Source organism: Gorilla gorilla, chromosome 15 (genome assembly GCF_029281585.2).
Source record: "Gorilla gorilla gorilla isolate KB3781 chromosome 15, NHGRI_mGorGor1-v2.1_pri, whole genome shotgun sequence".
In the NCBI taxonomy this organism is placed as follows: Eukaryota; Metazoa; Chordata; class Mammalia; order Primates; family Hominidae; genus Gorilla; species Gorilla gorilla.
In genome coordinates this window covers 113,348,685-113,373,725 of record NC_073239.2, presented here as the reverse complement: position 1 = coordinate 113,373,725, position 25,041 = coordinate 113,348,685, and the positions used below count along the sequence as shown (strand labels likewise).

Below are 25,041 nucleotides of genomic sequence, written 5' to 3'. Positions count from 1 at the left end.
CTTGAACTCCTGGCCTCAGGTGATCCACCTGCCTCGGCTTCCCAATGTGCTAGGATTACAGGCATGAGCCACTGTGCCCAGCCTGGATTCTCTTCTTAATTGGTCATTGTGTTTGATTGCCCACGTGGATCACTTGGTGGACTCTGTTTCTCCCTGGTTATTATGTGTGACAATCAGAGCCCGTCGGCCCTTGTTCTGGAGTATTTGGTTGAATCAGGGTCACCTCTGGGTTATATCTCTTTATTCACACATACAGAAACAAGTACATAGCTAGACTTTAAATACAAACAGGTTCTAAGGGAAAAACCAACCCCAATATATATTAAGATTGTCCTATTATTAAAATTGATACCTTAATTATTTAATTAATGTATTAATTTAATTTAATTAATTAATGTATTAATTAAATTAATGTATTAATTAAATTTAATTAATTAATGTATTAAAATTAATTAATAAATTAATATTTACCCTTCATTTGTAACAAAACTGATTTTTGTGCAGTTTTTATCCATTTGGATGCTTTTGGCTACCAGCAACAGAAAACCAAACTCAAAAAGACCTACGCACTGGGAAAATCATCTCCCATAAGTAGTGTTCCTAAGTCGGGTGGCTCCAGGCACCATGGGCTGGCCTGCCTCTGCTGTTCTTTTTCTTTGTTTTTCTTTTTTCCAAGAGTTTATTTTTAAATGTACAGTAGACTCCCAGACAACACTTCATTCCAGCTATAGGTGGCAAAAGATGTGATGCAGGGAATCCAGATGTTCAAATATGCATGGAATCAAGGGTCACCATCGCCTCAGGCACAAGGAACAGCTTACTGCTTGCCAGACTTCCTTTTTTCTTTTCTTTTCAAAATATTTATTTATTTTATTTTTTTCGAGATGGTGTCTTGCTGTGTTGCTCAGGCTGGTCTTGAACTCCTGGGCTCAAGTGATCCTCCCACCTTAGCCTCCCAATGTGCTGGGGTTACAGGTGTGAGCAACCATGCCCAGCCAATTGCCAGATTTCTTAATTCCACCTGTGGCGAGGGGTCCCTTCCCCATGGCCTTTGCTTTTAGCCCCTCAAATTTCTTCTGCTCCTCTTTTTGTTTCTGCTTGAAAGCCTGATCTTCAGCCATGTTTGGTCATTCACACCTGTAATCCCAGTACTTTGGGAGGCCAAGGCAGGTGGGTTAATTGAGCCCAGAAATTTGAGACCAGCCTGGGCAACATGGCAAAACCCTGTCGCTACAAAAACATTTTAAAAATTAGCTGGGCATGGCGGCAGGTGCCTGTAGTCCCAGCTAATCAGGAGGCTAAGGCCAGAGAATCACTTGAGCCCAGGAGGTGGAGGTTGCAGTGAGCTGAGCCCAGGTTGTACCACTGCACTCCAGCCTGCGCCACACTAAAAAAAAAAAAAAAAAAAAAAAAAAAGAAGGAATCCTTATCTTCTTCAACCTCCATCTGTCTTCTTGGCCTGTTTCTTGGGCTGTTTTAGGGACTTTTTCTTGCCACCTTCGTGGCCAGACATAGCGCCTACCACACCTTCCCCAGGCCCTGCACTGGAAACTGGCTCTGCTGTTCTGATGCCTTCTGAGCTCTGCCTCCTATGTGTGGCCTTCCTTTTCAGGATCACAGCAAGACTAGTAGCAGCAGTCCGAGCTTCACATCCAGATATGACAACATCCACAAAGAAAGAAAGCCCGTGTCTTCCTTGAAGTCTCTCCTAATCAGGGATGAGCCCTTCCTGGGAGTCTCCTGGCCATCTTTCCTCTGTGCCAGAGACTAAACCAGACTGATTTCCTGGATGCAGTTAGACTACATATTCCGGGCTCCTCAGCTATGGGCTGAGTTTTAGTCAAAGAAATTTGCAGAAGTGATGAGCATCTCTTCCAAGCCTGGTTCATAAAGCTTCCCATGCATAATCTTTTGTGTTTCTCTCCCCTCCACAGGCCTGATGCAAGTGTGCACGACAGCCCCAGAGGTAATTCTGGAAGGCGTTGGAGCCATCCAACAGAAGGAGCCTGGATCTTGAATCAGAGTTGGGAGAAGACTGACTTGATCATCAGCAACACCTGTTTTACATTTTTACCTGAGCAAGATACAAACTTCCTCCATGTGTAAGCCACTCTACATTTTGGGGGTAGGTTTGTTACATCCCACATCCCAAAATTGGATTGCATGCCCACCCCTTAGCCAATCATCGGCAAGAAGAATAGAACCATCATGGCTAGTTTGGATCAATCAGGATTTTCCCCTGGAATGGGGATAGAATCTCCCTTCTCTAGATTTCATGGGCAGTGTGGACACTTGAACTTAACAAGTCATGGCTCTGCTGGCAAGGAAGACAGTGGGGTGGCATCATGACAGGAAGCCAGCAGCATTTACAACAATCTAATATTCACTTTTCTGAGTTACATTATGGAGTGATGGCTTTTCACATACTCAACTGATTTCAATTAAGCATAATGTATTAGTCAGGATCCTCGTGGGAAAGAAACAGCATATTCAACGTTGGGTAATTTCAAGAGAGTTTAATAACAGGACTGTTTACGAAGATGTGGGCAGGGTGTAGGGAAACCACGTCACCTGGAGCCAGGAACAGGTGCTCTGTACTACTCCTAAATCCAAACGTGTTGAGTGGGCAGGCAACGATTAGAGCCCAGGGACAGGGGTTGCCCGGCAGGCGCAGTGGCTTGGGTTCAGAGACTCAGCCTACCCACTGCAACTCTGCCGAAGGGAGCTAGGGGAATAAGTGATCTGACCTCATTCTTCTCAATTCCCCTGTCCTCTCACCAGTGAGCCCCACTGGCCAAACCCAGTTAGGAGCAGAGGACAAGGTTGCTTGCTGATCTAGACTACAAGTTTGGAGCAGGGTGGAGAAGAGCAGAGAGTGGCTCTGGAGGGGCAGGTGGGAAACACCCAACAGACAGAATCACTTTCGCGGTGCTCGCCTTCTCACAGTGTGGCTGGTGGGGACACTCTTTGTCCTCTCAGGCCTACTCAGGACATCTCTGAACAGATCGTGGCTCTGTAGCATCAACAATAGGTTCCAGCCTATCCCAGTTTTCACTGGCCCAAGACACAGAATCAACTCCCTCCCAACTCCAGAGTCCTGGAGTTAACTTCTACTGGAAAACAGACTTACAGAATACAATTTGTGTACTGGGGGTGCTCAGAAGGGCTGCTGTTGGGACATTTTTCATAGTGACAGAGCTTATCTTTTATAAGGTCATCAGCTGACAATGATTTTTTTCCAACCTATTATGTTAGTGACTCTTTCTTTACTTAGAACCGGTTTCCTTGGCTGTTAAAACTTCCTGTGTAGCTGGGAGCAGTGGCTCACGCCTGTAATCCCAGCACTTTGGGAGGCTGAAGTGTGCAGATCACCTGAGGTCGGGAGTTTGAGACCAGCCTGGCCAACACGGTGAAACACCATCTCTACTTAAAATACAAAAAATTAGACAGGAGTGGTGGCACGTGCCTGTAATCCCAGCTACTTGGGAGGCTGAGGCAGGAGAATCACTTGAACCTGGGAGGTGGAGGCTGCAGTGACCCAAGATCATGCCACCACACTTTAACCTGGGTGACATAGCAAGACTGTCTCAAAAAAAAAAAAAAAAAGTACTGCAAGGCCAAGGGAGAGCTAAGAAAGTACCAGGAGTCACGGCTGGGCGCAGTGGCTCGTGTCTGTAACCCCAGCACTTTGGGAGGCGGAGGCGGGTGGATCACCTGAGGTCAGGAGTTCGAGACCAGCCTGACCAACATGGTGAAAACCCATCTCTACTAAAAATACAAAAATTAGCTGGGTGTGGTGGCGGGCTCCTATAATCCCAGGTACTCGGGAGGCTGAGGCAAGAGAATTGCTTCAACCTGGGAGGCGGAGGTTGCAGTGAGCTGAGATTGTGCCATTGTACTCCAGCCTGAACGACAGAGTAAGACTTCATCTCAAAAAAAAAAAAAAAAGAAAGAAAGAAAGGAAGAAAGTACCAGGAGTCCTTGCAGCTCACCTTTCTTCTTCCCATCCCAAGTCTATCTTATAGGGATTACGATTTAGAGTCCATGATTAGAACTCTCCTTTCAAAAGCCAACCCTGGTAAATCTGGCAGAGGAAACCCTTCTTTGGAGGTCTCTGTTTTATAGACTTCGTCTCTAAAAACAAAACGAAAAAGACTTCCTGTGACAATGACAAAGAGACAGAAGCAGAGAAAAGCAGAGAGGAAAGTAGGAGAATTTACCAAGCTCCCCATGGCTCCCAGTCCTTGGCGCCCAGTGGCATCTCTGACCGTGGGTTTTGTAAGACATTGTGTATGTCTTTCTAACACGTCTTCTTTCTGATTAAGAAAGCTGGATTCTGTTGCTTGCAAGCAAAAGTCTTACTCAGCTCACTCTGACTTCGAACGGATGCCACATCTTCTGCCACGCCCCCTTCAATTAGACTTGTTGGGGACAAGCTTGTTTGTTTTGCGTAATCGGTCTTGTTATATCTATACCCCCCACTGACTTCCTCATCCTCCTGGATTATTTAGAAGCAAATCTCAAACACAAATATTATTTATTACTTCTTTAATACTATTGCAGCTAGATTTGTCAATTAAAAAATATTTAGCAGTATTTGGTCTTGTTTGAGGAATCCTCCATAAATTCTATAATTTTTCCTTTTTTTTTTTTTTTGAGACAGGGCCTCTCTCTGTCACCCAGGCTGGAGTACAGTGGTGCGATCTCTGCTCACTGCAACCTCTGCCTCCAAGGTTCAAGCAATTCTCCCACCTCAGCCTCCTGAGTAACTGGGACTACAGGCGCGCACCACCATACCCAACTAATTTTTGTATTTTTTGGTAGAGATGGGTTTTCACCATGTTGACCAGGCTGCTCTCAAACTGCTGACCTCAAGTGATCCGCCTGCCTTGGCCTTCCAAAGTGTTGGGATTATAGGCGTGAGCCACTGGGCTGGGCCTAATTTTTCTTTTAAAAATTTAAAGTTTTTGCTTTTTAAGTTTAGTTACGTAATCCAACTGGAATTGACTTTGTGTGTGGCATGAGGTAGAGAATTTTGGCAAGTGATGAAAGTGTTCTGTATCCTAATTGTTGTGGTGGTTGTACAACTGCATGCAGTTGTTGAAACTCAGGACTATAAAAGGTTAACTTCACTGTATACAATACAGTAAATTTATTTATTTATTTGAGGCAGGGTCTCACTTTGTCACCCAGGCTGAAGTGCAGTGGTGTGATCTCAGCTCACTGCAGGCTAGACCTCCCCAGCTCAAGCAATCCTCCCACCTCAGCCTCCTGAGTAGCTGAAACTACAGGTTTGCCACGGCACCTGGTTAATTTTTGCATTTTTTGTAGAGACGTGGTTTCGCCCTGTTACCTGGGCTGGTCTTGAACTCCTGAGCTCAAGCAATCCTCCTGCCTTGGCTTCCCAAAGTGCTGGGATTATAGGCAAGCACCACTACACCTGGCTTAGTACACTGATTATACCTTGATAAATCATTTAAAACCATCATTTGTCATTGGGGAAATGCAAATTAAAACCACAGTGACAGGATGAGAGCATGCCACAAGGACAGGAGCTAACGCAGGAGCCACTGCTCCATGTTTTCTTTGGGGAACCATCTCTTCTCCATTCTCAGTCCATTCAGTGTAGGAGGCTTACTAGAGAGTGAAGTCTACTCAGAGCAGAAAAGAAACCATAAAAAAAAGAGTCAGTGAGCACTGAGGACATCGTTGAATCCTCTGGGCCCAGCTGTTCCTGAAGTCCGTTGTTGAACTTATTCATTATTTTGCTTACTTTGGTTGGGACAATCAGTCCGGATGCTAGCACAGTGGTCAGCCAGTCCATTGACTCATAATTGTTTTATAGTGGACACTTAGCTGGACACTCTGAGGGAAGGGACTATAACAGGAATAAAATGACCATGACCTGCTCCTTGAGGTGATGGCATCCAAAGTAGTTCAATAAACTTTACAAGGAAAGAGCATGAAACCTGTGGTCCCTGCCCTCAGGGGGTTCTCAGTCCACCAGGGGAGAGACAATTAATCAAATACAAAGCATTTGATGCAATAAGTGTGATGAATCCCTAAATATCTCCTTGTTATATATAATATATTCCATTGACCATATCATGCACTTTTTCACATTTAGCATTTCTGAAATTAGAACATATCTGGGATCAATGGTGTATCATTGTGGTCAGCCAGGAAGCGCTGGCAATGTCGCTGCCGGTGACTCAGTGACCTTGAACACACCATTGCTATTGTTATCACTTCAAGTTGAGTCAACTACTCGCGTTGATTTAATTGCCTTTTAAAAGAGTGTACCATGATTCAGCACTGAAATGGAAAGGTAGTGCATAGGCACAAAGGCACAGAAACAGAGCAGCAAACATCAATTTTACATTAGTCAAGAGAATGTTGGAAGAATGACTGTGGCTCATGTTTTCTTGCAACGTAATAACCACGTACTTCAGGAGTTTTATACTGAGTTGTGTGGAAAAAGACAGAATGTGGTGTGATTCAGAGATGGACTCTGAATATTAGGAAGTTTAGGGGAATACTATAGTCACTGTATTTTACTTATATTTTCTTTTTCTTTTTCTTCCTTTATTTATTTAGAGATGGAGTCTCACTCTGTTGCCCAGGCTGGAGTGCAGTGGTGCGATCTTGGCTCACTGCAACCTCCGCCTCCGGGGTTCAAAGGATTCTCCTGCCTCAGCCTCCCAAGTAGCTGGGATTACAGGCACCTGGCACCATGCCCAGGTAATTTTTGTATTTTTAGTAGAGACAGGGTTTCGCCATGTTGGCCAGGCTGGTCTCAAACTCCTGACCTCAGATGGTCCACCCGCCTCGGCCTCCCAAAGTGCCGGGTTACAGGCATGAGCCATCGCACCCAGCCTATATTTCTTTTTAATGTATGCACAAGAATTTATGTGACAAAAATATGGGTCTAAGTAAGTCTATAAGAGAGCTCTTTCAATATGTTTAAAATACATACCATAAGTGATAAGCAAGCTTTGCTATAGTTTCATAGGCAGCATATTTTTCCTTCTTAGAGGCATATAAAACAATGAAATCCCTTAGAATTGAATGTGCTTAGAGTCAGTAAACTCTGCTGGGTGCTTATTATGCGATAGGATTCAGGAGTGGGAGAATACACAACTCGCCATAGGAAGTTCCCTCCACACACAGATTACAAGGTGTTATGGCTGAAATGTTACCTAAAGGAAAGCTAACGCTCTACTTACGGGGTCCAGGGCTTTGGAGCGCGCCCAAGTCATCACCGTCGATAGTAAAATAAATAGCTTTCGCTTTTCAAAGTGGCTGACTTCTTCACTGAGTGCTGTGGGGCCAAAAAGCAGAGTGGTTATTTGGATCCACGCACAACTTGGTTTCTAAATCACGTGTACTATTAGTCACCAGTAGGAGCCACTTAACACCAGGGTGCTGTTACCTCTGATGCTTCTTTGACCTGTTCCCATCACCGTTCTTCAAACTCCCCCTGCTTTCTCGCTACCTGTATCCGAAATACGGATCCCGGCAGGTTGCTCACAACCAAGCATTTCAGTCTCATCAGTGCTCTCCACTGCAGCCCTTTCTCTCCACTATGCTCATCAGTTGCCTGATCCCTTCTGAGCTGAGCTCAAAATTGTGGCCCCTTTCTGTTTTCTGGCCTCTGGCCATGTGCTTTTACTTTTTGGGAGGGCTGGTGACAGTAAGGATCATAGGATCCTTATTAGAACAACTCATGGGCTTTGTTGAATTCCCCCCACCATGAGATAGGTATTCTGGGTTACGGATGCAGAAACCGAGGCACAGTTTGCCCAGGATCATAGAGGGAAGTGATGGGGCAGAGAGTCCAATCCAGGCTGTCTGGCTGCCAGGCCCATGCTGTACCCACCATGCCACCTAGCCAGCTGCCCAGAAAAGGGAGCAGGCTGGGGATGGGGCAGCAGAGGCCCCACATCAGAAAGTAAGGGCCTCTTAGGAGTTCCCATAAGGCAACCCTGTTCAGTGAAAGCCATCGTGGAAGGAAGTAATTCGGGGTGTGCCCACCCTTCCCACTCCACCCCTGGGGCTGTGGGCTGTAGTGGAGAGCACTGATAAGGCAGAAACATTTGGTAATCAACAACTTGTAGGGATTCATATTTAGGATAGAGGTGGAGAGAAAGGTGAGCATTTTATTTCCAAAGGGTTTGCTGCTTTGCAAAAAGGCTCTCTACACATTTAAGCATTGAATCTCCTTGAATGTATTTGGCTAAGGGATTCCATTAACATATTCTCCATGATGTATAATTTTCAAGAAACATATCGGCCGGGCGTGGTGGCTCAAGCCTAATCCCAGCACTTTGGGAGGCCGAGGCGGGCGGATCACGAGGTCAGGAGATCAAGACCATCCTGGCTAACACAGTGAAACGCTGTCTCTACTAAAAATACAAAAAATTAGCTGGGCGTGGTGGCGGGCATCTGTAGTCCCAGCTACTTGGGAGGCTGAGGCAGGAGAATGGCGTGTACCCGGGAGGCGGAGCTTGCAGTGGGCTGAGATTGCGCCACTGCACTCCAGCCTGGGCAACAGAGCGAGACTGTGTCTCAAAAAAAAAAAAAAAAAAAAAAAGAAACATATCAGAGCTGCAAAGTGAGGTCTAATTAAACTGTCAGAGGGGCTAAGTAATGCAGCTGCCATGGTATGATTTTAGTATCATGAGGTGATTCCCTAAACAAAAGCAACAAAATGAAATGCTGATATCCTGGATCTAAATGTATCGATTTCTACCCTGAAACGAGAAAGCGTTATTGAATTAAGTCTAGGAACACTATGATCACCTATTATTCCAAACTTTGTGTTACTTTTGTTTCTATTTTTCGTCTAATAACAAAAATTGTCTCTTCAATTTAATTTTGCTCTTTTAACCTTTCTGCCCTGCCGAGCTTTAGTTTGGCCTATTTTGTGAATACTTGGCACACTTTGAGGTCCTCTAACTGGGTTATCCTTTTTTATTTATGATATTTATAACAGGTCTAGAATGATCTGCTTGTTCCCCTTTGAACACACCCTTCATCTATATGCAGATATTTTCTCTCCTTTCTAATAATGTATTCCTTTCTCTTCTGTCATCTTGCCTTCCTTCCATAGTATCTGCGAAAGGCAAGGTAGGAGAATTCTAAGACATTTAAAAATAATTTAATAAAACATTATTAAAAATAATACATAGCTGGGTGTGGTGGTTCACGTCTGTAATCCCAGCCCTGTTGGAGGCTGAGGATCGCTTGAGGCCAGAAGCTGGAGACCACCCTGGGCAACATAGCTAGACTTTGTCTCTACAAAAAATTTTTTAAAAATAGCTGGATGCACACCTGTAATTCTAGCTACTCAGGAGGCTGAGACAGGAGGATTGCTTGAGGCCAGGAGTTTGAGGCTGTAGTAAGCTATGATATACTACTGCACTCCAGCCTGGGTGACAGAGCAAGACCCTATCTTTAAAAAAAAAAAGAAAGGAATACATATCCATTGAGAGAAAAACAAAATCTAAGAATGTGCAGTAGGTAAAATGACAAAGTCCCCATCCCTTACCAACCTCATGCCCTACCAACCCCATACCCCCCAGGTGACTCTGGTGACAGATTGAAGGATCTCTGACTATATTTTCTTGCAGACACAAACACTCTATATCTCAAAAATGAAGTAATTCAGCTAAAAGTTTTCCTCTAAATAGAAAAGTAAAATTTTCTCGATTATTCGAACCTCTTTGTTAGAAGGAAGCAGTAAAACACTCTACATTTTAAAGCTCATGAAAGGAAATGCAGTGTCAAAGCTTGAGAAAAGGTTACATTTCCTTGAGGGGGAGAGGGTGGTCCTAAGAAAGGCCAATGCCCATCTGTGATAGCAGGAAGTCAGTGGTTAATGTCTGAAATTCACAATCAAGAGGCACCTATGGAGGCATTTGGATGTATTAAATGAGGTTGCTTGGCCGGGCGCAGTGGCTCACTCCTGTAATCCCAGCACTGGGAGGCTGAGGCAGGAGAATCACTTGAACCCGGGAGGTGAAGACTGCAGTGAGCCGAGACAGTGCCACTGCACTCCAGCCTGGGTGACAGAGCAAGATCTTGCCTCAAAAAAAAAAAAAAATGAGGTTGCTTTGGGGGGACATGAAACACAAAGGCACCATCTTACTAAACACCACTTCATTCTCTTAGACTTGAGGTCCTTACATTACAGTTCATTACACTTTTCAAAGCAAGATGACATAGCAAGATCTTGTCTCAAAAAAAAAAAATGAGGTTGCTTTGGAGGAGGTGAATCACAAAAGCACCACCTTGCTAAACACCACTTCATTCTCTTAGACTTGAGGTCCTTAGAATTCATTACATTTTTCAAAGCACTTTCAAAATACAAGCATTCTCTACAAGCCTTCCTTGACCTTTGGCATCAGGGAACATTTATTGAATTGAATCAAATATTTCGAGTTAGAAATAATTCCTCCCCTCTTAAAGTCACATGGCTCTTATAAATAACTTTCTTGTGAGCGCACCCCCCTTTGTTGAGTTAAAGTTTCTCTTGGGTGCCTTGTCTCTTGTGTGATGACTTGTGCCTTGGGGTACCTTTTCTTATCTGTCTTTGTATCTGCCCTGTACATTCAACCCCACCTCCTTAAGCAGCGCCTATGGAATGAGTCAGGTTGCATTTTAAAAGTTAAATGTTTTGGTAAGGCATTGTGGCTCACGCCTGTAACTCCAGTGCTCTGGGAGGCTGAGGCTGGAGGATGGCTTGAGGCCAGGGGTTTGAGACCAGCCTGGACAACATAGCAAGTCCCCATCTCTGCCAAAAAAAAAAAAAAAATTAGCTGGGGTATGGTGGCACAAGCCTGTAGTGCCAGCTACTCAGGAGGCTGAGGCAGGAGGATCTTTTGAGCCCAGGAGTTCGAGGCTGTAGTGAGCTATGATCAGGTCACTTCAGCCTGGTAATGTTTCATTTTAAAAACATATATTTATTTTATTTTATTATTTTTGTAGAGACGAGGTCTTGTCACGTTGTCCAGGCTGGTCTTGAACTCCTGGGCTCAATAATCCTCCCACCTCGGCCTCCCAAAGTATTAGGATTACAGGCATGAGTCAGTGTGCCGGCCTTCATTTTTTTGATAATTAAAAATATTCTATTCTTCAGAAGTATCTATCCATATTATTATCATGGATTTCATACTTTAGGTAAGTCTCAGACCAGTTTTTCTATAGCCCTACTTTGTCTAGTGTTCCTAGATGACTATTAGGTGAAGTAGGCAGCACTACAATAGCATCCCTGGAGATAAAAGAGTACACCTCACTGACCAGAGACTGCCCAGATGGCTTCCTCTGTTTGCTGTGAGCTCTCAGTGATGTTATAAATAATAACATCACACTCCAGCAGGCGCATGAGAAGGTCTTCTCGAGAGATGGCCTGAAAAAGAAAATTGACAGCCATTTGCAGCAAGACGCTAACAAGGTAACCTTAATATTTCAATGAAATGATAATTTTCAAAATAGATATGCTACACTGAGGAGTCCCACAGGAAACACTTGCAGGAGGATTTCTATTTAAAATGAAATTGCGACTCTCTTCTGTGTGTAGTTTTCAAGTAACAAAGAAGTTTATGAAAACAGCTTGGAACAGATGATTTAAAAATTGCATAATAATCTTAGGTTCTATTTCTGCATGCTGTTTAAACTCCAATTCAGAAGGGAAGAATTAGAACACACTGAAAGAAAATGAGTGAGGCATTTAAAACTAATTCAAACTCTATGCAAGATTATTTGAGCAATTATATACTACGAATCACTCAGAAGTGCTGATGAATGATGAATGTGGATTGTCAGAATTCTCAAGATGGATTTAATCTGTTCTCTTTCTAGATGTAAGGTACCTTATTACAGTTGACAGCCGGGAATATTTTAAAAATACAGAAACTTTTAATGATTAAAAATGTAAAGTTTATACATTAAATAGAAGTAACTTTGCTGCTTTGCTGATCATTTTTGGTGCTTTTTTTTTTTTTAAATTTGAGACACAGTTTCACTCTGTTGCCCAGGCTGGAGTGCAGTGGCGTGATCTCAGCTCACTGCAACCTCCCCCTCCCAGGTCCAAGTGGTTCTCATACCTCAGCCTCCCAAGTAGCTGGGACTACAGGCACATGCCACCATGCCTGGCTTTTTTTTTCTTTATGGTAGAGATGGGGTTTCACCATGTTGGCCAGGCTGGTCTCAAACTCTTGACCTCTGGTGATCTGCCCACCTTGGCCTCCCAAAAGGTTGGGATTACAGGCGTGAGTCTCGGTGCCAGCTGTTGATCATTGTGTTTTAACTAGTCAATCCTTGCTGCATGAATACCAGTACACTTCCCAATAGTACAATACCTTGAGTGCATTAAGAGAACCATAAAAGGACCCCGCATTTCCAAACTAAGATTTGCATTAGTTGTTATTCCCATTGTCCTGAACATCAGCTATTTTCCGCAGTTCCTTGACCAACTGTATTAAAGTAGAACCTTTTAGACCAAGCTGGGTCTCTTCCTTTATTGAAAAACAAAGGGAAGTTGATGCCTTTCCTTAGGAAATGACAGTTCTGCCTTGGCAAGGTTAATACATCCTTGTTAAATTCAACAGCATGCACTAGGTTGCTAGTTTCTCCAGCCCTGTTCCCTAGATTCTTTTGGATGAATCTGCATTAGTTTTCTAGGGCTGTTGTAACAAACTGCCACAAACTGCATGGCTTGAACAACCAAAGTCTCACTGTTCTGGAAGCTAAAAACCCAGGATCAAGGTGTTGTAGGGTTGGTTCCTTCTAAGGGCTGAGAGGGAGAGTCTGTTCTGTGCCTCTCCTCTAGCTTCTGCTTGTTTGCTGGCAATCTGTTCCTCGTCTTGTATATGCATCACCCTGATCTCCACCTTGATATTCACATGGTGTTCTACATGTGTGCCGTCTGTGTCTAAATTTCCCCTTTTTATAAGCTCACTGGTCATATTGGATGATAAGCCCACTTTAATGACCTCCATTTATTTATTTATTTATTTGTTTATTTATTTATTTATTTATTTATTTATTTATTTATTTATGACAGAGTCTCGCTCTGTCGCCCAGGCTGGAGTGCAGTGGCACAATCTCAACTCACTGCAACCTCCACCTCCCAGATTCAAGCAATTCTCCCTGCCTCAGCCTCCCGAGTATCTGGGATTACAGGCACCCACTATTTTTGTATTTTTAGTACAGACGGAGTTTCACAATGTTGGCCGGGTTGGTCTGGAACTCCTGACCTCAGGTGATCCGCCCGCTTGGCCTCCCAAAGTACTGGGATTACAGGCGTGAGCTACTGCGCCTGGCTGATGACCTCCATTTAATTGGATTTCCTCTGCAAACACCCTATCTCCAAATATGGCCATATTCAGAAATACTGGGGGTTAGGATTTCAATATATCTCTTGGGGGTGGGGGAGAAACAACTCAACCCATACCACCAGCCATTCACTTCCTTCTCTTGGCTGAATGTGCAAGAGGGAAGCCACTGACAATTTTGATCCAAACATTGATTTTTACTTCACCAGTAGCATGACAGTGGGAAAGGAAACTACTTTCCCAGTACACCTAGGATGGATCAAGATCCAGAAATGACACATGAAAGAAAAGAAGAAAACACTGGGAGAATACGAGGACTCAAAGATATGTATTCTAGATGTGGCCCAAGAGAAAGAAGATATAGCATCTATGTTTCCAGCTTGTAAAAGCAGGTGGGAGTGGTGTCCACAGAAAAACACGCACACGTGTCAAATTATGGTTGGCTCTATTTAAGATGAAACAGCCGCATTTTCAGGAGAATGGTTGTCCTGACCTGATGTGGACTGACCATTTTTGTGCATTCATTTGTTCACCCAACAAACATTTGTGGGCCCTGCTTTTGACTGTAGTAATAGAGGCAAAAATGAATAATATATAGCTGCTGACACTAAGAATTGTGTGTGTGTGTGTTTGTGTGTGTGTTTGTGCATCTGTGTATGCACTTTCTTGAGAAGATTTATATTATACCAAATAATTATGGTCTAATGTAGACAAGGGCCCAACCAAGCACATATGAAGCCGTTGTACAAATAAGAAAAAAGGTAACCTGCTTGGTGAAAAAATTATAAGAAGGGCTAAACTCTGGGGTCCAGGACAGCCAACATAACAGGCTGCTCTTCAGCCCCTACTCACGCCCTTAGCCAGGCACTCTTGTACAGTGTGCAACCTGTACAGCCAGACACAGAAGCCCCAAATGTGGAAAGGGCTGTCATAGAGGTACATTTGAGGTTCAATGGACTAAGAGAAAGACATGATTTTGTCTCATAGGAGAAGATATTTGAGTTGGGCTGGAAGGATGAATACAAGCTCACCTGGCAGAACCCAGGATGCTCAGGGAATAGCAGGTGGCTTGTTGAGCCAGGTAGAGGCACCTTTCATAACCTGAACCAGGCTAACAGTTTCCATTCTCACCTCTCCCACACCTTTTATTCATTTTTTGCTGGTCTTCTCTGTATCATTCCAATTTCAGCATATGTGCCGCTGAAGCGAGCACTCTCCCCCACCTTTTCTGCCACCTTTGTGTCTTCCCTGTGGCTCCCCATAACCCATGCTCTTTCTCTGCCACAGCGCACCACATACTTTCCCAGGCATTCCCCCTTGCATGGTGTTTCCTTCCTCCCTTACTTGTCTTGCAAGCTCCACTCAACCACGGAAGACCAGCCTCAGCCCCACCATCTCCAGTAGATCCCAACCTTCCAAGGGAGGGCCATCTGCAGGACTTTGTGCTAATGGAGGCTCCAGGATCTCAAGATCAGAGCATAGGAGGCCCCGATCTGTTTGGCAGGAGGGATTTGAAGCTTCATTTGCCTGTCTCTCTAGATAAGACTGAGAACTCCTTAGGTGCCCCTTTCAGAGAGCCTTGGGTGATGCTCTGTACATGCCTCTGTCCCCACATTTACTGTCACAGAGTCCCTGCCAAGCCGTGAGCTCCACGTTCATCTGTGGATCATTAGGGTGCACAGGAAACATTCGCAGAATCAAATTCAGATGAGTAGTGAGAGATGCTGGAGATCAGGACTAAGGCACATGGCTATGAGAATGGAAAGGAGGGGCTGACTGGACACCTGACAGAGAGGTGTGCTGAGGACCCCATGACCAATAGGATTCAGGAGTCAAGGGCAAGGGAAGAGCCCACAGCTCTCTGAGGTTTTCAGCTTTGATGGAAGGCGAGTGCATAATGAACGGGATAAAAGACATTATTCGTTGTCTACAAACTTACATTTCCTCTTCCTTTTCTTCAACAGAACCCCAATTTTGCTTCAGATACTCCTCAGCCTGCGGAAAATTAACTCCCTCTTCTGGCTTAAAGGATAAGCCTAATTGATCTAAGGGTAAGTGACTGGCTCAGGAAAGGGACAATGACTCCATTCACGACAGTGAGACTCAAAGAGATGCTTGCCAGGGACTGCTGGCAATGTCCATCGTCCTTTCTCTGAGACCTTCTGGAAGTTTGCTTTGCCAGAGCATCACTGTGTATGAACTAAGGCCCTGGACTGTTGCAGCCTTACTGCCAGCCCGAAGATAAAGTCATCCCTCAAGGAGGGCAGAGCCCAGGAAGGGGCAGGAAGAGGAGCTGGAGCCTGTGGATCAGGTCTGAAGCCGGTTCCACTTCTGGGCCACTAGCTACATAAGCTGATGAATTTCCTTATTTATTAAGCCAGTTTGGGTCACCTCTGTTTTCTATTACATGCGGTCCAACACAGCCCCAATTGATAGAGATAGCAAGGTCTTTAATAAAAATCAGTAGTACAAAGTCATACAAAGAGTGGTTTTGGGCCGGGCGTGGTGGCTCATGCCTGTAATCCCAGCACTTTGGGAGGCCAAGGTGGGCAGATCATCTAAGACCAGAAGTTCAAGACCAGCCTGGACAACTTAGTGAAACCATGTCTCTACTAAAGATACAAAAAATTAGCCGGGTGTGGTGGTACGTGCTTGTAGTCCCAGCTACTCGGGAGGCTGCGGCAGGAGAATCGCTTGAACCCAGGAGGAGAAGGTTGCAGTAAGCTGAGATCGCGCCACTGCACTCCAGTCTGGGCAACAGAGTGAGACTCCATCTCAAAAAAAAAAAAAAAAAGATTGCTTTTGTAGGGGGGTCTAATAAATATGATTTTGGATATGTTGATTTAGCAATGCCTGCAGGACAACCCGGGACTGGTCTAGGAGGCAGCTGGATTTGGAGGCTGCAGACAGGCAAGAAAAGCACTGGCTATATGGGAAGCTGAAGCTATAGGGTTGGATAAGATTTAGGAAGGTCATCTGTTGTAGGAAGGGAGTGAGCTCTGGGGAAAACTGCATTTAAAGGGTAAAAGAGGAAAAGGAGCCAGAGAAAGAAGCTGGGAAGGAGGACTTGGGCGCTTAGTCAGTGCAGAGCCGAGGCACAAGAAGGGAAGGCGAGTTTCTCTCGGGAAGCCAGGCTGCTGCTGTGAAGCCAGGTGAGCTAAGCCCCTCGGGAGTCAGGGGACTGCTGGTGACATCGGCCAGGGCACCTCCTGTGAAGTGTTGTGGGCAGGGCCGACCAGCATTGGATAGACCAGTGAATGGCGGGGGTGAAGGGGTGAGGCCTGCAAATGTGACTGGTCTCCTGAAGTTCAGTGGTGGCAGGGGCCAGGGGCAGAGAAAGAGGCTGGTGGCCAGCAGGGAGGCCAAGTTAAGTGTTTTTTACAGTAGGAATGATTTGAGCATATGTGTAGGTATAGAGTAAGAAGCCAGTGGCAAGAAGAGAGAGAAGGGAGGTGAATGGGAAAGAATACCCAGAAGACAGGGGAAGGAGGTGAATGGGAAGGTCCCAAAGATGTCTGGAGGGGATGCATTTGTCCATTCCACAAGTGTTTATTGAGGCCACTTTGTGGCAGTGGCTGTGTTAGGTGCCACAGATACATGGATAAACACACGGATAAACAAGTCACGGTCTCCACCCTCAATGAGCTGACAGTCAATGTCCATGGACCCCCACGATAGACAGGTGATAACAACGAGTGTGAAAAGCATTATGATCTAGGCAGGCAAAGGATGATATGGGAGCTCAGAAAAGAGCTCAGAATCCAAACTGGGAGTGAGGGAGAAGTAGGAATCATGAACGGCTTCCTGGAGGAAGCGACACAAGTCTTGAAGGATGAATAAAAAAAAAGAGAGAGAAGGCCACTCCAGGGTACAGCATGTGGAAAGCTGTATGGTAGGCTCCAGAGTAGCAGGCAGGGTAAGGGAGGAGTTGGTCCAGGAGAAGAAGAGGGCCACTTCTTCTCAGACATTTAAATGTCTCAGGACTAGGACTGTGTTGAATTTGTCACGTGGAGACAGCATTGTTTCTGGAGACAGCAATGGTATATTATTCCTGAGTGGTGCATTACCAAAGGATGTTTCTCTTAAAAAATTATTTTCATAAATATAAAATAGAGACAGGATCTTGCTATGTTGCCCAGGCTGGTCTCGAACCCCTGGCCTTAAGCGATCCTCCCTCCTCAGCCTCCCAAAGTGCTGGGATTACAGGCATAAGCCACTGCTCCTGGCCTATTTCTCCTTCACAGACGGCACCCATCATGGCACAGACTCGTCTTGGATAATGCAAGGCAGAATATGCTGAAGAGGAGAATTGTATGAGTCTGAAAGTCCAAATTAGATCCATCCTTTCCAACACTATCTAATTTAAACTCTTTGCTTTGGCCCAAAATTAAAAGTGGGGTCTGTGAGGTAAATCTCCATTACAGGAGAAAGCCATTCCCTCAACCTGGCCATGTCTGTGGAAGAGAGGGGAGGGGAGGCAAACAGTAAAACAAGTTGTCAAGGTGTTGGAGCGGAAGGTGACTCTTCCCTCTGTCTACTCCTGGCCAGAGCCTCCGGGACTTACAGAGTACGTCTCCATCGCAAAGTCAGGCCGCGGGCTGTCAGGCTTGGATAGCGTGCCCACAATCTGGAATGTGCCTTCCTTCACTTTGGTTGAGGAAGCTTCCAGCATAGCTGACTTATTTTCATCTTCCTCTTCCTCTTCCTCTGTAATTTCTTCAAGCGAAGCCCCAACTACACAGTTAGATAGAAACTGCAAGGAAACAGAAATTTCCCAAATGGTAAGAGAAAATTAGAGTCAGGGGGCCAGTGAATGATGATTCTAGAAACTTACCTTTCCCGAGTGCTTGCTGGGCGCCACCAAGGCAAAGCAAATGCTTTGCACACTGTCATCTCATTTAAGTTGATTGCATTCCTGGAGGAGTGGGTACTGTTATAATTCCCCATTTTACAGATGAGGAACTCAGGGTCAGAGAGCTTAATTAACTTGTTTCCAGATACTGCACTCCTCTAGCAGCAGGCAGAGCTGGGTCACAGTGATGATGTTTGTGTTGTCCAACAGAAATATAGAAATGTAATAGGAGCCACATAGGTTATTTTATTTTATTTTTAAAGATGTGTTCTTGCTATGTTGCCTAGGCTGGTTTCAAACTCCTAGGGTCCTCCTGCCTCAGCCTCCTGAGTAGCTGGGACTACAGGCACTTATGTAGTTTTAAATTTTCTAGTAGCAACATTTTAAAGAGTGAAAACAAAGGGTAAAATTAATTTAAATGCTGTGAGGTTGGGCACAGTGGCTCATGCCTGTAATCCCAGCACTTTGGGAGGCTGAGGCAGGTGGATCACTTGAGGTCAGGAGCTCGACACCAGCCTGGCCAACATGGTGAAACCTCGTCTCTACTAAAAATACAAAAATTAGCTGGGCATGGTGGTGCACACCTGTAGTCCCCGCTACTCGGGAGGCTGAGACAGGAGAATTGCTTGAACCTGGGAGGTGGAAGTTGCAGTGAGCCGAGATTGTGCCATTGCACTCCAGCCTTGGCAACAGAGCAAGACTCCGCCTAAAATAAATAAATAAATAAATGCTGTGGTATTTAATGCAATATATCCAAAATATTATCAACTTAATATGTAATCAATATAAAAATTATTGAGATATTTTATTTTTATTTGAAATTCCATCTGCATTTTACACTGAAAGTACATCTCCATTTGGACTAGCCACATTTCTTTTTTTGAGACAGAGTCTCATTCTGTTGCTCAGGCTGGAGTGCAGTGGTGCAAGCATAGCTCACTGCAACCTCAAACTCCTGGCCTCAACCAATCCTCCTGCCTCAGCCTCCTGAGTAGCTGGGACTATAGGTGTGTGCCACCATGCCTGGCTAATTTTTTATTTTTATATTTATTTTTGTAGAAATGGGGTATTGCTGTTGTTGGCCAGGCTGGTGTGGACTAACCACATTTAAATGTTCAATGTCTACATGTGGCCAGTGGCTACAGTATTGAATAATGAAATAGAAAGAAGTTGGCGAAGTTTCTCTTCTTGCTTTCCAAAAGCTATCCTTAGAAGTGGCTTCTGTGGTGATTAAGAGTTTCATTCGTTTATATGTCAATACTTATATATGTCAACAATCATTTTATTTTAATTTATCTATTAAGCATATATAAATAATCATTGCATTACCATACCTTGGGAATAAAGATATAATAAAACCAAATACACAGAAAGTCCCACCTCATTTATTTTGATAGAAAACAGTCCAGGTTAGCATGCAAGATTGCCAGCTTCAACCTCCTATTGGAATATTTTTCTCCCAAGTAGATTATGTATGTTTTCATTTCATTTCTCTCTCAAACATACATATTCAATTTTATTATCCTCTTTCACAGTTGAGGAAACTGATGCCCAGCAAAAAGAGATGGGGCTGGGGTGGCATTGCCCAACTGGATTGTAAGCCTAACGACGAGACACAGCTTCCATTTCTCTTATATTCCTCATATTCCCACTCCCATATTCCTTGGAGCAGATGATCAGTAATTACCTGGAATTTGAGAAAGGCCCTGATTAATTAAGGACCAACTAGAAAATGCTGTTATTGAAAAGTTTTTGAAAAAGATCTCTGGACAGAGCGTGGTGGCTCATGCCTATAATCCCAGCACTTTGGGAGACCAAGGCAGGAGGATTGCTAGAAAAAGATCTCTGTATACTAAAAGAAGTTTCATTACAAAAATATTGTTATAAAAAATAATCAAGATCTTTGGGAGGCCAAGGCAGGCAGATCACGAGGTCAGGAGATCGAGACCATCCTGGCCAACACGGTGAAACTCCGTCTCTACTAAAAATACAAAAATTAGCTGGGCATGGTGGCACATGCCTGTAATCCCAGCTACTCGGGAGGCTAAGGCAGGAGAATCGCCTGAACCCAGGAGGTGGAAGTTGCAGTGAGCGAAGATCATGCTACTGTACTCCAGCCTGGCGACAGAGCAAGACTCCGTCTCAAAAAAAAAAAAAAAAAAAAAAAAAAATTCAAAATCAAAAGGGGATTAATTTAAGGAAGGAGATAAACTCCCTTCCCTCATTCTTTTTTTTTTTTTTTTTTTTTTCTAGAGACAAGGTTTTACTCTGCGCTATGTATACCTCCCAGGCTGGAATGCAGTGATGCGATCACAGCTCACTGCAGCCTCAAACTGGGCTCAAGTGATCCTCCCCATTCTGCCTCCTGAGCAGCTGGGAAGGTAGGCGTGTGCCACCATGCCTAGATTCTCCTTCATTCCTAATCTCAATCATGTTCATATCACCTCCCTTTTTTATACAGGTGACCCTTGAACAACACAGGTTTGAACTTTGTAGGTCCACTTATCCACTTCTTTTCTTCCACCTCTGCCACCCCTGAGACCAGCCCCTCCTCTTCATCCTCTGCCTCAGCCTATGCAACATGAACACAGAGGATGAAGACCTTTAGGACAACCCACTTCTGTTTAATGAACAGTAAATATATTTGTCTTCTTTATGATTTTCTTAGAAACATTTTCTTTCCTCTAGCTTACTTTATTATAAGAACGCAGTATATTTGATGTGTACAAAATATGTGTTGACTGTTTATGTTATTGGTAAGGGTTCCTGTTAACAATAGGTTATTAGTAGTTTAGTTCTGGGGAGACAAAAGTTATACACAGCCTGCAGTCCCAGCTACTCAGGACACTGAGGTGGGAAGATCACTTGAGCCCAGGAGCTCGAGTCCAGCCTGGCCGACGTTAATGAGACCCATGTCGCTAAACATCCATAAATAAATAAGAGTTATGTGCAGAGTTTCAACTGTCTTCTCTATATCTGTATCTCTTTTTTTGGCAGATTTTTACTCTGTTGCCCAGGCTGGAGTGCAGTGGTGTGATCTCGGCTCACTGCAAACTCTGTCTCCCAGGTTCAAATGATTCTCCTGCCTCGGCCTCTGGAGTAGCTGGGATTACAGGCGCAAACCACCACACCTGGCTAATTTTTGTATTTTTAGTAGAGATGGGATTTTGCCATGTTGGCCAGGCTGGTCTCGAACTCCTGACCTCAAGTGATCCGCTTGCCTTGGCCTCCCAAATTGCTGGGATTACAGGCATGAGCCACTGTGCCCAGCCTGTATCTGTATCTTTTTGAAAAACAAAACTCCTAACCCCTGCGTTGTTCAAGGCTTCCCACTGAATTTAGAGGATAAACCAAACTCCTGGCCAAGGCCATCCATGACCTGGCCCTCTGTGCTGGCCTCTGCTCCACTAATCTATGTAATAAATTTCTATGGAGCACAGACCATGAGTGCATCCCGGCTTAGGAGCTGAGTAGGGCCACATTCTGGGCTCCCTGGGCCCCTTCCTCCATTAAAAAAAAATTTAAACATTATATTTCTCAATTGCATGCTATAAAGAAAAACACATTCATTGACTCTAAGATTTCATTTGTTTCCTTCTGATTTTAAAAGAAATCAGCACACTTTTTGTGGGCCCCTAAAAGTCTCATGGGCCCTGGGCATGGTACTTGCTGCTCCTAATGAAGTGGGCCCAGGAAGCCCTGGTGCACTGCCCCCTAGCACTGTGCATACAAAAACCGCCAACCCTATTCCTACTTTGGAACCTGTGCTTTTGCTGTGCCCTCTGAGAACTATTTTCTCTGGCTTGAGCCTCATCCTGTGTATGTTAGATTAAATGTCACCATTTTTTTTTTTGAGATGGGGTTTCATTCTGTTGCCCAGGCTGGAGCGAAGTGGTGCAATCTCGGCTCACTGCAACCTCCACCCCCTGGGTTCAAGTGATTTTCCTGCCTCAGCCTCCAGAGCAGCTGAGATTATAGGTGCCTGCCACCACGCCCGGTTAATTTTTGTACTTTTAGTAGAGACAGGGTTTCACTATGTTGGCCAGGCTGGTCTCGAACTCCTGACCTCAGGTGATCCACCCACCTCGGCCTCCCAAAGTGCTAGTATTACACCACGCCCCACCCTAAATCTCTGTTTTTTGATGGATGCATTTTAGATGGTACACTGGGTTGAATAGCGTCTACCCCCACCAAATTCCTGTCCTCTTAGAACCTGTGAATGTGGCCTTATTTGGAAATAGGGTCTTTGCAGATGTAATCAAGTTAAAATGAAGCCATATTGGATAGGGTGAGTCCTAATCCAACAACTGGTGTCCTTATGAGAAGAGGGAAGTTTCGACACAGAGACACAGGGGAGAGAACACCATGTGAAGAAGGTGGCAGAGATTGGAGTCTACTGCCAAGGGGTGCCAAGAATTATTGGCAACTACCAGAAGCTAGGAGAGGGGCAAGCAACAGTTCTTCCCCTGGAGCTTCCAGTAGAAACCAACCCTGCTGACACCTTGATCTTGGACTTCTGCCCTCAAGAACTGCGAGAGAATAAATTCTGTTTTATAAGGTCATCCAGTTTGTGGCAATTGGTTACCACAGCCCTAGAAAACTAATACAGATTGTACGTACTGTAGCCTCATCCTATTTTAAGCAGATTTGTCCTGTTCGAAAGTGCAGTCATTAGCCTCAGAGAAGTCTGTCCAGGGTGAGATTAGATTTCTCTGTAGCTCTAGAGGACAGAATTCAGATGGACGGGTCCTACCCACAGGGAATGATAAAATCATGGCTTTCTTTTGACAACTGATCATATTAGCATGAAGGGCCCCAGAGCCCTTTTTCTGAATATCTTCATTTTCCAAGGATAAAGACAGAGAAAGGTGAGGAAACTTAATGGAACTCAGGGACCCAAACAGTGTCTGGTCCATAATAGATGCTCAAAAACCATATATTGAAGGGATGGATGAATGAAAAACGCTTCATGGGCAATATAAACATTTGATTTACTCACGCCTGTAATCCCTGCACTTTGGGAGGCCGAGACGGGTGGATCACGAGGTCAGGAGATCGATCGAGACCATCCTGGCTAACACAGTGAAACCCCGTCTCTGCTAAAAATACAAAAAATTAGCCGGGCGCGGTGTCGGGCGCCTGTAGTCCCAGCTACTCGGAGGCTGAGGCAGGAGAATGGCGTAAACCCGGGAGGCGGAGCTTGTAGTGGGCCGAGATCGCGCCACTGCACTCCAGTCTGGGCGACAGAGCAAGACTCCGTCTCAAAAAAAAAAAAAAAAAAAAAATTGATTTATTTTCTCGTTTAGCTGCCCGCTTCAAAATCGATGGAAGGGTAGAAAGAGAACCTAGGAGGAGGCAAGAGACCTGGAGTCTCTGTCCGGGTTCTGGCCTCAACTCTCTATGTGATCTTGGGCAAGTCCCTGCCTCTTAGCCTCAGTTTCCCCTCATTAAAAGGAGGAACAGGGGATGGACCAGTGATTTCCAGACACCTGAGCTTCCATGTAGAATCCCTTGTCCAGCCTGGGTGCGGACTGGGGTCCAGGGGGCATTGGTGGTGCCCAGGACGCGGGACCCTCCCTGAGGAAAGGCCCCGACAGCGCCCTGGGGCGCAGACCCTCGCTGGGTTTGCGGACCGGGGGCCGAGTGCTGGGAACTGAGAGCTGGCGTGAGGCTCTGGGCCGCCGCCGCCGCTCACCTTCCCGATGTTTCCGCTGCTGTAGGAATCCAACAGGTTTATAAACACCCTCTGGGTCCGGACAACCTTCTCCGTGGGAGCAGCAGTTTCCTCGTCTTCAGCCATGGTGGGAGCCGCGCTGGTTGCTAGGGTGAAAGCGCCACTCCGCTTGCTAAGGAGGCGGGGCCCGGGCCAGGGAGGCGGGGCAGGCTCTCTCTGGGGGCGGGGCCTTGGCGCCGGGCACAGTTTGCCGGGCGGGGAGGGGCGTGTCGTGGGCGAAGCAGGAAGTGCCGGGCGCTGGGCGGGGAGTGCCGGGCGGGGCGGTGCGTGTCGTGCCCGGCGCTAATCAGGGCGTGCCAGGCGGGACGGGGCAGGCTGTGCCGGTCGCTGGGCGGGGCGAGTCGTGCCGGGGGGCTGGGCGGGGCGTGCCGGGCAGGGCGGGGTGTGTAGTGCAGTGGGCTGGGCGGGGCGCGCCGGGCGAAACGGGGCTCAGGGCTCGCAACTGCGCGCGCTCTCGGCTGCTTGGCGCCAGGCGGATGTCCCCGCGAGTGCTTTCCGCGGCGCCGCGCTTGCAGCCTGGGTCTCACCCTGGCTTGCTGCCCACTGGGAGCCCTTGGGCAGTGCATGGTTTCTTTCCGAGGCTCCCTGGGCGTCTGTCCCGGGGGGCCATGTGATTGCTGTGCCTTTTTAATCTCCATTGTTCGGAAAGTCTGGAAACACATCCCTGTGTTCGCTTGACCCGATGACTAAAAATAATGAGAATTCTGAAGAAGAGGGAATGGCCCACAGCCTAGGCCTCTCCCCGACACGTGGGAGTTACTCAGCACGCTCCCATGGGGTGGTCTGGCCGGGGCGACGGGACGTAAGCCTCAGCTGCGAAGAAAAGCTGTTGCCATGGAGTTTTGGGCTCCCGAACACCCGAGCGACGCTAGTGTGGTCCCGCCTTGCGGCAGGTGCGGCTTGGTCCGCCGGCTCAGCTCCCTTGGGTGTTGTTTCCGGACGCACGTTCCAGGAAGACCCCTGGTGTCGGCTGGGGGCGACCAGAGCCCGTAGGTGCCCGGGATTCGCTCACATTCACCAAGGGACGAAATTTAGACTTGACCGTTCCACAAGAGATTATACATGCAGTTGCTGAGATAAATCCACAAACTAAAAGATAACATTCACCTTGGTGATCA

At 45.8% G+C, this 25,041-nt stretch overlaps 1 protein-coding gene across 3 annotated transcripts in view; it reads right to left on the bottom strand.

Annotated features, from left to right (window-relative positions):
- AK7 (adenylate kinase 7) overlaps window positions 1–24,260 on the bottom strand; it is a 97,393-nt gene extending 73,133 nt beyond the window's left edge. The window contains exons 1-4 of one of the 3 annotated variants that reach the window (XM_019040006.4): window positions 23,885–24,260; window positions 17,902–18,090; window positions 11,302–11,410; window positions 7,227–7,321 (exon numbers count right to left, since the gene is read on the bottom strand). In XM_019040006.4, the coding sequence (XP_018895551.2) occupies window positions 7,227–7,321; window positions 11,302–11,410; window positions 17,902–18,090; window positions 23,885–23,989 (498 nt within the window). In that variant the 5' untranslated portion in view covers window positions 23,990–24,260. Of the gene's footprint in view, window positions 1–7,226; window positions 7,322–11,301; window positions 11,411–17,901; window positions 18,091–23,884 lie in introns of those variants that run through there. The other 2 variants (XM_055361898.2, XM_019040007.3) reach the window with 2 other exon arrangements.
- Between the last annotated feature and the right edge of the window lie 781 nt (window positions 24,261–25,041).